This window comes from Oncorhynchus clarkii, chromosome 16 (genome assembly GCF_045791955.1).
Source record: "Oncorhynchus clarkii lewisi isolate Uvic-CL-2024 chromosome 16, UVic_Ocla_1.0, whole genome shotgun sequence".
Classification (NCBI taxonomy): Eukaryota; Metazoa; Chordata; class Actinopteri; order Salmoniformes; family Salmonidae; genus Oncorhynchus; species Oncorhynchus clarkii.
Genome location: NC_092162.1, coordinates 27,011,244 through 27,024,677, shown reverse-complemented (window position 1 = coordinate 27,024,677; position 13,434 = coordinate 27,011,244). Strand labels below are relative to the sequence as shown.

General features: G+C 41.0%; 1 protein-coding gene across 5 annotated transcripts in view; it reads left to right on the top strand.

Moving 5' to 3' along the window:
- The window catches only part of LOC139368284 (TAO kinase 2b), a 52,890-nt gene that overhangs the window by 3,830 nt on the left and 35,626 nt on the right, over window positions 1-13,434 (top strand). For 3 of the 5 annotated variants that reach the window (XM_071107019.1, XM_071107016.1, XM_071107015.1), the window contains exons 2-8: window positions 6,359-6,509; window positions 10,008-10,148; window positions 10,767-10,838; window positions 10,975-11,076; window positions 11,508-11,553; window positions 11,834-11,930; window positions 12,449-12,562. In XM_071107019.1, coding sequence (XP_070963120.1) covers window positions 6,507-6,509; window positions 10,008-10,148; window positions 10,767-10,838; window positions 10,975-11,076; window positions 11,508-11,553; window positions 11,834-11,930; window positions 12,449-12,562 — 575 coding nt within the window. In that variant the 5' untranslated portion in view covers window positions 6,359-6,506. The remainder of the gene's footprint in view (window positions 1-6,358; window positions 6,510-10,007; window positions 10,149-10,766; window positions 10,839-10,974; window positions 11,077-11,507; window positions 11,554-11,833; window positions 11,931-12,448; window positions 12,563-13,434) is intronic. The other 2 variants (XM_071107017.1, XM_071107018.1) reach the window with 1 other exon arrangement.

Here is a 13,434-nt window from a genome sequence, read left to right as displayed (position 1 = left end):
GATAAAAAGCTGAAATGTCTTGAGTCAACTATTCAACACCTTTTTATAGAAAGCCTAAATAAGGTCAGGAATACAAATTGGCCTAAGTTGCATGGACTCTGTGTGCAGGACTAGTATTGATCATATTTTTTGAATGACTACCTCAGGTACAAAGATGACACACAGAATTATCTGTAAGGTCCCTCAGTTGAGCAGTGAATTTTAAACACAGATTCAACCACAAAGACCAGGAAGGTTTTCCAATTTTCCAAGAAGAGCACCTATTGGTAGCTGGGTAACAACATAAAAAAAAAATGAATATCCCTTTGAGCATGTTGACGTTAATTACACTTTTGATGGAGTATCAATACACCCAGTCACTACAACGATACAGGTGTCCTTCCTAACTTAGTTAACAGGGGAAGGAAACCGCTCAGGGATTTCACCATGAGGCCAATGGTGACGTCAAAACAATTAGTTTAATGGCTGTGAAAGAACTGATTGTGGAGCAACAATGTTTTAGCTACTCCACAATACTAACCTTTAACGAGAGAGCGATAAGGAAGTCAAAACAGAATACAAATATTCCAAAACATGCATCCTGTTTGCAACAAGGCGCTAAAGTAAAACTTTAAAAAATGTGGCAAAGCAATTTACATTTTTGTGCTGAATACAATGTGTTATGTTTGGGGCAAATCCAACAATACATCACTGAGTACCACTCTATATATTTACAAGCATGGTGGTGGATGCATCATGTTATGGGTATGCTTGTTATTGGCAAGAACTAGTGTTTAAGATGAAAAGAAGTGGATTTGAGCCAAACACAGGCAAATAAAGACAACTGAGACAAGTTCTCCTTTCAGCAGGACAATAACCTAAAAGACGAGGCCAAACATTGAAGTTGCTTACCGAGACGACATTGAATGTTCTCAAGTGGTCTAGTTACAGTTTTGACTTTAAATTGGCTTGACAATCTATGGAGAGTCTGTCTAGCAATGCTCAACAACCAACTTGACAGATCTTTAAGAATTTAGAAAATAATAAATGGGTAAATGATGCACAAGCGGGGTGTGGAAAGCTCTTAGAGACTTGCCCAGAAAGACTCGCTGCCAAAGGTGACTTTAATATGAATTGACTCAGGGGTGTGAGTACTTATGTAAATTATATATTTCTGTATTTGATTTTAAAGGAATGTGGAAAAACGAATTAAAGCATGTTTTCACTCATTATGGGGTATTGTCTGTAGATGTGGCGGCAGGTAGCCTAGTGGTTAGAGCATTGGGCCAGTAACCGAAAGGTTGCTAGATCGAATTCCCAAGCTGACAAGGTAAGAATCTGTCGTTCTGCACCTGAACAAGGCAGTTAGCCCACTGTTCCTAGGCCATCATTGTAAATACTATTGTGTTAACTGACTTGCCTAGTTAAATTAAAAACATTAATTTGTCAATTTTTATTTACAGAACAATGGTGGAATGAGTCAATGGGTATGAATACTTTCTGAAAGCACTGAATCTTGTTAGCTGGCCAGCTAGACTTCTCCTTTTTATAGGGAACCTAGAGACTTCCGTATTGTTGGACTGCCTTCAATTCATGGCCACAGGATTTTTGTTTGTTGCTGAAGCACTGTAAGAGACAAGAGCACTGACAAAAATAAATGTCCTCCCACTGTCAACTGTGTTTATTTTCTGCGAACTTAACCTCTCTGGGATATGTGAGACGCTAGCGTCCCACCTGGCCAAAAGCCAGTTATAATGAAGAGCGTCAAATTCAAATTAATTACTATAAAAATCAAACTTTCATGAAATCACACATGTAAGATACCTAATTTAAAGCTACACGTGTTGTGAATCCAGCCAACATGTCAGATTTCAAAGGCTTTTCGGCAAAAGCAAACGATGCTATTATCTGAGGGTAGCACCTCCGTAAACAAAGAGAGAACATATTTCAACCCTGCAGGCTCGACACAAAACGCAGAAATAAAAATATAAATCATGCCTTACCTTTGACGAGCTTCTTTTGTTGGCACTCCAATATGTCCCATAAACATCACACATGGTCCTTTTGTTCAATTAATTCCGTCGATATATATCCAAAATTTCCATTTATTTGGCGAGTTTGCGCAAGTGGGAACCGGTGTTTTTATGGATCAATGTGACTACAAAAAATCTCAAGTTACCTGTAAACTTTGCCAAAACATTTTCAAACTACTTTTGTAATACAACTTCAAGTATTTTTTAAAAGTAAATAATCGATAAAATAGAAGACTGGATGATCTGTGTTCAATACAGGAGGAAAACAAACTGACGCTACCTTTCTGGTCTGGCCTCTAACAGTACACTTGAAGTGACCCTCGTTTTGAACAGTGCTACTTCATTACACAAAGGAAAAACCTCAACCAATTTCTAAAGACTGTTGACATCCAGTGGAAACGGTAGGAACTGCAAGAAGGTCCCTTTAGAAATCTGAATTCCCAATGAAAACTCATTGAAAAGAGTGACCTCAAAATAAAAATCTGAATGGTTTTTCCTCTGGTTTTCAACTGCTACATAAGTTCTGTTATACTCACAGACATGATTCAAACAGTTTTAGGAACTTCAGTGTTTTCTATCCAACTCTACTAATAATATGCATATCTTCTGGGGATGAGTAGCAGGCAGTTGAATTTGGGCATGCATTCCATCCGGATGTGAAAATACTGCCCCCTGTCACCAAGAAGTTAACGCGTGTAAATATTTGTTTGAACATAAGATTCAACAACTGAGTCATAAACTGAACAAGTTCCACAGACATGTGACTAACAGAAATGGAATAATGTGTACCTAAACAAAGGGGGGGTCAAAAGTGAGTGTCAATGCTGCTGGGGACCACACCAGATAATAAGTACTACAGTGCGTCACCTCATGGACTGCACCAGATTTGCCAGTTCTTGCTGTGAGATTCCACCAAGGCACCTGCAACTTCCTGGACATTTCTGGGGGGAATGGCCCTAGCCCTCACCCTCCAATCCAACAGGTCCCAGACGTGCTCAATGGGATTGAGGAGATTGAGATCCAGTTTCTTCGCTGGCAATGGCAGAACACTGACATTCCTGTCTTGCAGGAAATAGCGCCCAGAACGAGCAGTATGGATGGTGGCACTGTCATGCTTGAGGGTCATGTCAGGATGAGCCTGCAGGAAGGGTACCACATGAGGGTGGAGGATGTCTTCCCTGTAACGCACAGCGTTGCAATTGTCTGCAATGACGACAAGCTCTGTCCGATGATGCTGTGACCCACCGACCCAGACCATGATGGACCCTCCACCTCCAAATCAATCCCGCTCCAGAGTACATGCCTCGGTGTAACACTCATTCCTTCGACGATAAACGCCAACCTGACCATCTCCCCTGGTGAGACAAAACCGTGACTCGTCAGTGAGGAGCATTTTTTTTGCCAGTTCTGTCTGGTCCAGCGACAGTTGGTTTGTGCCCATAGGCGACGGTGAAGTCTGGTGAGGACCTGCCTTACAACAGACCTACACGCCCTCAGTCCAGCCTCTCTCAGCCTATTGCGGACAGTCTGAGCACTGATGGAGGGATAGTGCGTTCCTGGTGTAACTCGGGCAGTTGTTGCCATCCTGTACCTGTCCTGCAGGTGTGATGTTCGGATGTACCGATACTTTGCAGGTTTTACACGTGGTTTGCCACTGCGAGGACGATCAGCTGTCCGTCCTGTCACCCTGTAGCGCTGTCTTAGGCGTCTCACAGTACGGACATTGCAATTTATTGCCCTGGCCACATCTGCAGTCCTCATTCCTCCTTGCAGCATATCTAAAGCACGTTCACACAGATGAGCAGGGACCCTGGGCATCTTCTTTTGGTGTTTTCAGTCAGTTGAAAGTAGAGGTTGACTGATCATGATTTTTCAACGCCGATACCGATTTTATCGGCCCTTTAAAAAATATATATATTTTTGTATCAATTTATTTCAATATATTTTTATTTATTTGTAATTATGACAATTACAACAATACTGAATGAACACTTATTTTAACATAATATAATGCGTCAATAAAATACATTTAGTCTGAAATAAATAATGAAACATGTTCAATATGGTTTAAATAATGCAAAAACAAACTATTAGATGTTCTTATAGGCACTTTAGTATTGCCAGTGTAACAGTATAGCTTCCGTCCCTCTCCTCGCTCCTCCCTGGGCTCGAACCAGGAACACGACAGCAGCCACCCTCGAAGCAGCGTTACCAATGCAGAGCAATGGAAAAACCACAACTAGTCTCAGAGCGAGTGACTTTTGAAACGCTATTAGCGCGCACCCCGCTAACTAGCTAGCCATTTCACATTGGTTACACCAGCCTCATCTCGGGAGTTGATAGGCTTGAAGTCATAAACAGTGCAATGCTTGACGTACAACAAAGAGCTGCTGGCAAAACGCACGAAAGTGCTGTTTGGATGAATGCTTACGAGCCTGCTGCTGCCTACCACCGCTCAGTCAGACTGCTCTATCAAATCATAGACTTAGTTATAACATAATAACACACACAAATACGAGCCTTAAGTCATTAATATGGCCAAATCCGGAAACTATCATTTCGAAAACAAGACGTTTATTTTTTTCAGTGAAATACGGAACCATTCCGTATTTCATCTAAGGGGTGGCATCCATTAGTCTCAATATTGCTGTTACATTGCACAACCTTCAATGTTATGTCATAATTATGTAAAATTCAAGCAAATTAGGCGGCCCAAACTGTTGCATATACACTGACTCTGCGTGCAATGAACGCAAGAGAAGTGACACAATTTCACCTGGTTAATATTTCCTGCTAACCTGGATCTCTTTTAGCTAAATACGCAGGTTTAAAAATATATATTTCTGTGTATTGATTTTAAGAAATGCATTGATGTTCATGGTTAGGTACACATTGGAGCAACGATACGCACCGCATCGATTATATGCAACGCAGGACACGCTAGATAAATTAAACCCTTTACAATGAAGATCTGTAAAGTTAGTTGTTTTTACACGTTTTTTTTTACAAGTTATCTTTCAAAGACAGGGTTTTGATAAAGGGAGGTTTATGAGACAGATAAATAGTAATTGAAAAACAACGACTAAAAGAGATCTGCAACTGCTGTGTGTTCGATGAATTGTGAAAATGCTTAAGTTCAATGCATGCAGACCTTCTAGCCATCTAGTTACAGTGCCATCAGAAAGTTCACACCCTTTGACTGGGATTAAAATTGATTTAATTGTCTTTTTTTTAACAATGATACACAAAAAATAATCTAATGTCAAAGTAGAGAAAATGTCTAACATTTGTAAAAAAAAAAAATTTAAAAAAAAGATACAAAAAAAAAAAAGGATCTAGATTAGATCAGTATTCAACCCACATGTTAGATTCACCTTTGGCAGCAATTACAGCTGTGAGTTTTTCCGGATAAGTCTCTGTGCTTTCCACACCTGAATTGTGCAACATTTGCCATTTTTATGATTTTCAAAATACAACCAATATGACAGAGCTTGAAGTATGTCATTGTTAGTGTTAGGTTCTAATTTTAAAGTAAATACCGTAAAGACAACACTAGATAGCAATTTTCAGGCCTTGCCATTGATTTTCAAGTCAAAACTGTAATTTTGCAACTCGGGAACAGTTACTGTCCTCTTGGTAAGCAACTCCAGTGTATATTTGGGCTTGTGTTGTAAGATTATTGTCCTGCTGAAGGGGGAATTCATCTCCCAGTGTCTGGTGGAAAGCAGACTGAACTCAGTTTTCCTCTAGGATTTTGCCTGTGCTTAGCGCCATACCATTTTTAAAAATGTTTTATCCTGAACTCCCCATTTCGTAACGATTACAAGCATACCCACAACATGATGCAGCCACCACAATGCTTGAAAATGTGGACAGTGGTACTCAGTAATGTATTGGATTTGCCCAGAACATTACACTTTGTATTTCGGACTTAAAGTTAATTGCTTTGCCAGTTTATTTTGCAGTATTATGCGACTTGTTAATAAGCAAGCGTTTACTCCTGAATTTATTTAGCCTAGCCATAACCAACGTTTTGAATATTTAATGACTGAAGACATTTTAGCTTTTATTTTTAATACAATTTTAAAACAAATCTGAATTCCACTTTGACATTGTGGGGTATTGTGTATAGTCCAGTGACACAATCTCAATTTAATATGTTTATTCTGGCTCTAACACAACACAATTTGGATAAAGTCAATGGGTGTTAATAGTTCCTTAAGGCACTGTGTGGTCTTGTGTCTAAAATGTTTCTTGTTTATAATCTCCAACATCAAATTGTGTCCTCATGACATGCAGGTGTTTCTAATATCAAATTCCTCTCTTGTATTCATGTTTGCCCACAGATTTGTCTTTGGTGGGGTGCAGGTATGCACCCAAATTAGCAACTGGGATGCCATTGCCAACACCAACATGAACATTTTCGATTGAAAACAATTGAAGGATTTTGGCGTTGGGCAACAGAGCTAGGAAGGGGCAACCCCATCCTTCATAATGGTAGGGGAAACACTGTATTAACCAAAATGCATTTCACCAAAACACATGCTCCTGAAATGATTTAGATGTGTGTAGTATTATTATTCATTGTAGCACGCAAGTTAATATTTTGTATTTCCTTCATCCTATACCTGTTGTGGTTGAATTGAAGAAATGGACTGTAGCTCATCTGGGTTCAATTTCACATTGGTCTATTATCCTATTTGTTTTCTTCTTTCAAATACTCTGAGCATTTTATTTGATTGGGCCTGTCTGCCTGGAGTGACACATGGGTTGGTTAGTTTTTTTCACTTTTGGGACTGTTGTGGAAATTCTTACACAGGGAAACTCGAAGTCAATCTTAAATGAATCATTGTTTGCCAGTGCGCTGGAGAGGTTCCAACAAACTTAATGCACCATAGTGAACGTCTGTCAGAAGCACTAACGGGGCAGTCCCATTTGTTTTCTCTTATATACTGCAGACAAGTCATATTTGCATGATTTAGCTTATTCATTAATCGTTAACATTTGCTTCATTCATGTGACCAACCAATACTGGGTCATGCGTGTGACAGACCAATACCTTACGAGGCTTCTTTAAGCTGACACCTTGAAACTGAGATCTCAAAACAAGGGTCTGGGTGTACTGCCAAATTGAAAATACTGATAGTGAGGGTTTGTTCAGTCAGGCACTTGCATGAACACAGACAACGGTTATTAGAAAAACACAAACATAGAACACAAATGCACCATTATAACATTTTCCATCACAGGACTATTCCATAGACGGTTTGGTTGTTTAGCAACAACCGACACGTGGGGCATAACAGCCAAAGTTAGATGGTTGACGATGTAAACTATATTTAGTCCAAATGTTTATTGAAAACAAATAGGTTGTTGAATTGTTGGTTATCTTGCCAATTTTAACCATATTAGAATCGACATGAAAGCTGTCAAAACATCTCAGAACAAGACTAGCTGAAACAAAACACCTATGATTCCCCACATCGCAGCTTCTTGTCATTGTTGCAATCTGACTGTTCAGACTCATAACAAAGCACAGCTTCTTGTCATTGTTGCAATCTGACTGTTCAGACTCATAACAAAGCACAGTTTCTTGCCACATTGATGCGAGTGGATAATTTGATGTTGTCAAGCCAACCCATCTATTGGTTCCACAGGGATTGACAAAGGTCTGAAAGGCACTCGCCCAACGAGCAAGTCTGGTCTTTTTTTGGTTGCCTGAAGATTAAGATTGGGGCGGCAGGAAGCCTATTGGTTAAGAGCATTGGGCCAGTAACCAAAAGGTCACTGGTTCGAATCCCTGAAACAAGGTGAAAAATGCCCTTGAGCTGGGCACATAACCCTAATTGATCCTGTAAGTCACTTTGGATAGGAGTGTCTGCTAAATGACTCAGAGGGGAAAAAAAAGATATATATATATATATTTTTTTTTTTACTGATTCTCCAGAACTTTTGTATAATTTCAGCCAGTAGATGTGGTGCTAAAACTGGTCTCCTTTATTTGTGTACTACGTCATCCAATTGGTATATCTTATGAATTTGTTGTGCCTAAGATTAGGGTTATGAACGTTTAAACTTTTTAAACTAAATTGAATCCTTAACTTTAAGAAAACATTCTACCCCAAAACTATTTTTTTGCTCCACAACATTACCCTTAACAAGGGGCCTCCTGAGTGGTGCAGCGGTCTAAGGCACTGCATCGCATTGGTGCGGCTGGCTTACTGGGTAAAGCAAGCATTGTGTCAAGAAGCAGTGCAGCTTGACGGTTTGTGTTTCGGAGGACGCACATCTCTCGACCTTTGCTTCGTGTCCGTACGGGTGTTGCAGCGACGGGACAAGACTGTAACTACCAATTTGGAATTCACGAAATTGGGGAGGAAAAAGGGGTAAAAAATAAATTACCAAACAAAAATCAGCGCAACATGCAACAATTTCTACAATTTTACTGTTAGAGTTTATATAAGGAAATCGGTCAATTTACATAAATGAATTAGGCCCAAATGTATGGATTTTACGTAACTGGGAATACAGATATGAATCTGTCACAGATACTTAAAAAAAGAAAGGTAGGGGCGTGGGATCAGAAAACCACTCAGTATCTGGTGCAACACATCTCCTTTGCATAGAGTTGATCAGGCTGTTGATTGCTGTCGGTGGAATGTTGTTCCACTCTTCAATGGCTGTGCGAAGTTGCTGGATGTTGGCAAGAACTGGAGCACACTGTCGATCATGAGTATCCCAAACATGCTCAATGGTTGACATGTCTGGTGAGTATGCAGGCCATGGAAGAACTGGGATGTTTTCTGCTTCCAGGAATTGTGTACAGATCCTTGCGACATCCGAAGGAGATGCTGAAACATGAGGTGCTGGCGGTGGATGAATGGCACTTAAACGGTCCTCAGGATCTCATCACGGTATCTCTGTGCATTGGTATTGTCATTGATAAAATACAATTATGTTCATTGTCCGTAACTTATGCCTGCCCGTACCATAACCCCACCGCCACCATGGGGTACTCTTGTTCACAAAGTTGACATCAGCAAACTGCTCACCCACACGAAGAAATACATCATTATGCGGTTTTGAGGTGGTTTGGACATACTGCCGAATTCTCTGAAGTGAAGTTGGAGGTGGCTTATGTAGGAAAAATTAACATTAAATTCTGTCAACAGCTCTGGTGGACATTCCTGCAGGCACCATGCCAATTGCACACTCCCTCAACTTGAGACACCTGTGGCATTGTGTTGTGACACAACTTCACATTTTAGAGTGGCCTTTTTATTATTCCCAGCACAAGGTGCACCTGTGTAATGATCATGCTGTTTAATCAGCTTCTTTATATGCCACACCTGTCAGGTGGATGGATTATTTTGGCAAAGGACACGTGTACGACAACTTGTTCCAGGCAATATCCGTCAACTTCGCACAGCCATTGCAGATGAGTGGGACAACATTCCACAGATCACAATGAACAGCCTGATCAACTATATTTGCTAAATAAACTAAAGTAGCAAAGTACATAACAATAACAATGTTATATACAGGGGATACAGAGTCAATGGGTGTGGTTACAGGTTAGTCGAGGTAATTTGTACATGCAGGTACGGGTGAAGTGACTATGCATTGATAATAAACAACGAGTAGCAGCAGTGTAAAAACTTATTGCTGGTGGTAGAAGCTGTTAAGGAGCCATTTGGACCTAGACTTGGCGCTCCGCTACTGCTTGCCATGCGGTAGCAGAGAGACTGTGCCAATGCAGATACCGAAGTCACAGAAAGCAAGGTACAAAACAGAGAACTTGGCAAACAAGTCATTTGTGGTAGGCGTGGAGGCCGCCATCTTTATGCACGTCCGATATTCAAAGGATTTGAGGAACATTTTAATTTCTCTTTTGGAATTGAAATGGAATTCATCGCAATCCTGACATGTGGCTACATTTCAATGCAGACAAACTTAAGCTCAAAGCCTCATACTGGTGTGTGTGTGTTCGTTCAGGCGCTGGCCATGCCGTCCAGTGTGCGGGCCGGGAGCCTGAAGGACCCAGAGGTAGCTGAGCTCTTCTACAGAGATGACCCTGAGAAGCTGTTCACCGACTTGCGGGAGATCGGCCACGGCAGCTTCGGAGCGGTCTACTTTGTAAGAAAGGGGACATCTGTGGACTTGGCTTAAGTGGGCAAATGGATGCATCTCACTCACTAGTTTACTGTTTATTTTGTGTCCCTTTTTGGGAGATGATTTCTTAGAATGGATGAGCTGTAGTATAGAAATATTTGTCACTTGGTACTGCATATATTTTCACTAAACACTCCTAAATAATACCCAGTACAGTATTTGGTACACAGTAAAAACTTGTAGTAGGGGAATTCGGGCATAACTTCAGTGATGGATGCATGAGAACTGGGAAGAGAAATGGATTGGGTATTGAAAGGGTGTTGATGAGATGAAGGGTGAAATGACAGGGAGGCAGCCACTAGGCTAGGTAAAGACAAGTGAAGGATGAAAGGTAGGAGGTGGGTAGTTATGGGTAAAAAGGTAGCACAGGGTAAGAGATTGGTTGAAGGATGAAAGGTCCTTTTTAAATAGATGGTGTTAGTGACTAGTGAAGGATGGAGGGAGAAAGGAGTGTGAAAGAGGTGAAGCTGTAGTTTATCAATTTGTCTGTGCCTGCACTTGACGATATGTGTGTGGCCACTGTTAGCGTGATTAGAAATGTATTTATTTTAACCCTTCCTTACCCCCTATTCCTTACATTAGGCACATGACATCCGCACCAATGAAGTGGTGGCCATTAAGAAAATGTCCTACGGTGGCAAGCAGTCCAATGAGGTAGGAACACAGATTGAGTAATGGTAAAATGTACCTTGTTATTAAAAAAAAAAGTGTTCACTACATTTGCCATCTGTTGCAATGGTGTAGGCCAAGTTTTTAATGTTTTAAAGCTCCCTCTTTCTCTCTTATGAAGAAATGGCAGGATATCATCAAAGAAGTGAAGTTTCTCCAGAAACTGCACCACCCCAACACTGTGGAGTACAGAGGTTGCTACCTGAGAGAGCACACAGCATGGGTAAGTGAAGCACTTCTTTAACTCAAACATGGTACCCTATTCCCTCTACAGTGTACTACTTTTGGGGCCCATAGGGCTCTGGTCAAAAGTAGTGCACTATATAGGGAATAGGGTGCCATTTGGTATTGACACATGAACTAAGGGTCACTGACAAATTAACTTTCACTCATTGGTTATTGATGTTTTCAGTCAGCCCCTATTCACTCCCTATCCCTTCCCCTTGGCCCTAACCCTTCAGTGTTGGCAGATCTGAAGGGTCTGGATAGGTATAAGCAGTGTAGTGGAGGAGCTTCCATCATATTTCATCCACCTTACAAATATGCAAACATTGAAGTGGGAATACATTTTGACCAGCTCCATCACGTCTGTCCCCCCCCCCCCCCTTCTTGCTCCATATGTTAACCTCCTCTCTCTCGCCTTCATTCTCTTAGCTGGTAATGGAGTATTGTTTGGGTTCAGCCTCTGACCTACTGGAAGGTGAGTAGAAAACAACTAGATGGTTTAAGTTCACGTTCAAACAAGTACTTCATGTGATGTACACTGGGGTGGTGGAAGTAAATCAGGGTTGTGTTCATTAGGCACGTAATGGTAGAAAACGAACTGAAACGGGGAGGGACAACCTGGATTTGTGGTCAAATAAGAGACGCTTATTTTCGTTCTGTTGCGAAAGGTTTTTGTTGTGTGCCCTAATGAACACGACCAAGCCGTCAAAGAATGAGTGTTTAACTGTTCATTTTGTCTGCCTCTGTGTGCGTAGTCCACAAGAAGCCCCTCCAGGAACAGGAGATAGCAGCCATCACCCACGGTGCATTGCAGGGCCTGGTGTATCTTCATTCTCACAACATGATTCACAGGTGAGAGAACCTCTCTCCTCCCCCACACGATGGGACGGGAAGGGGAAAAAAGAGAGAATGAAAGAAATGTAATCCAAACATAAGCTCTCATTGTTGAATGGGAGGTGTGTCATGGATGTTTTAACCCTCTTTTTTTTTCGTATCTATCCCTTTCTGTCTTGGTCTCTGTCTGCATGTCTCTCTCTCATTCTATTTCTCTTGCTCTCTTTCCCTCGCTTCTTCCTTTCCTGTCTTTTTTTCTCTCTTTACCCCACTTCTCTTTCTCCTCTCCTTCCAATTAAAAAGGCTTTATTGGCATAGAAAGTATTACCACATACATTGCGAAAGAGAACCTATAATATTGACTTTGTAAATAAATATAATATATATATATATATATATATATATATATATATATATATATATATTTATTTATTTACTGACTTAATATTATTGAGTCAATGATGATGTCAATTAATAATAAGAAACAGAATACTCAATGAATAATAATGGTGTCTCCCCCCACTCTTTCTCTCCAGGGACGTGAAGGCTGGTAACATCTTGCTGACCGAGCCTGGCCAGGTGAAACTGGGTGATTTTGGCTCAGCCTCCATCATTGCCCCGGCCAACTCGTTCGTGGGCACGCCCTACTGGTGAGACACTGGTCTCCTCTGTTGTTTCTATGGTCATTATTGTAAGATTGCCAAATGTATTGATGACAATGGCGATATGATCCACTAGTAGGACAAAATACCAAGGATGTGTCCCAGATGGCTCCCTATATACTGCCACTACAACAGAGGCCCTGGTCAGAAGTAGTGCACTATATAGGGAATAGAGCGCCGGTCGGCAGGGTGGGCCGACCGGTGCCCTATTGATGACAGCTTTACACACTCTTGGCATTCTCTCAACCAGCTTCACCTGTAATGCTTTTCCAACAGTCTTGAAGGAGTTCCCACATATGCTTTACACTTGTTGGCTGCTTTTCCTTCACTCTGCGTTCCAACTCGTGCCAAACCATCTGAATTGAGTTGAAGTTGTGTGATTGTGGAGGCCAGGTCATCTGATGCAGCACTCCATCACTCTCTTTCTTGGTCAAATAGCCCTTACACAGCCTGGAGGTGTGTTGGGTCATTGCTCTGTTGAAAAACAAATAATAGTCCCACTAAGCGCAAACCAGATTAGGTATTTTATTAGGATCCTCATTAGCTGTTGCAAAAGCAGCAGCTACTCTTCCTCGGGTCAACACAAAACATGAAACATAATACAGAATGGCATAATACAGAACATCCAATAGACAAGAACAGCTCAAGGACAGAACCACATAGATGTTTTTAAAAGACACACGTAGCCTACATATCAATACATACACACAAACTATCTAGGTCAAATAGGGGAGACGTGTTTTGTTTTTTGAAACCAGGTTTGCTGTTTTATTTGAGCAATATGAGATGAAAGTAACTTCCATGCAATAAGGGCTTTATATAATACTGTACGCTTTCTTGAATTTGTTCTGGATTCGGGG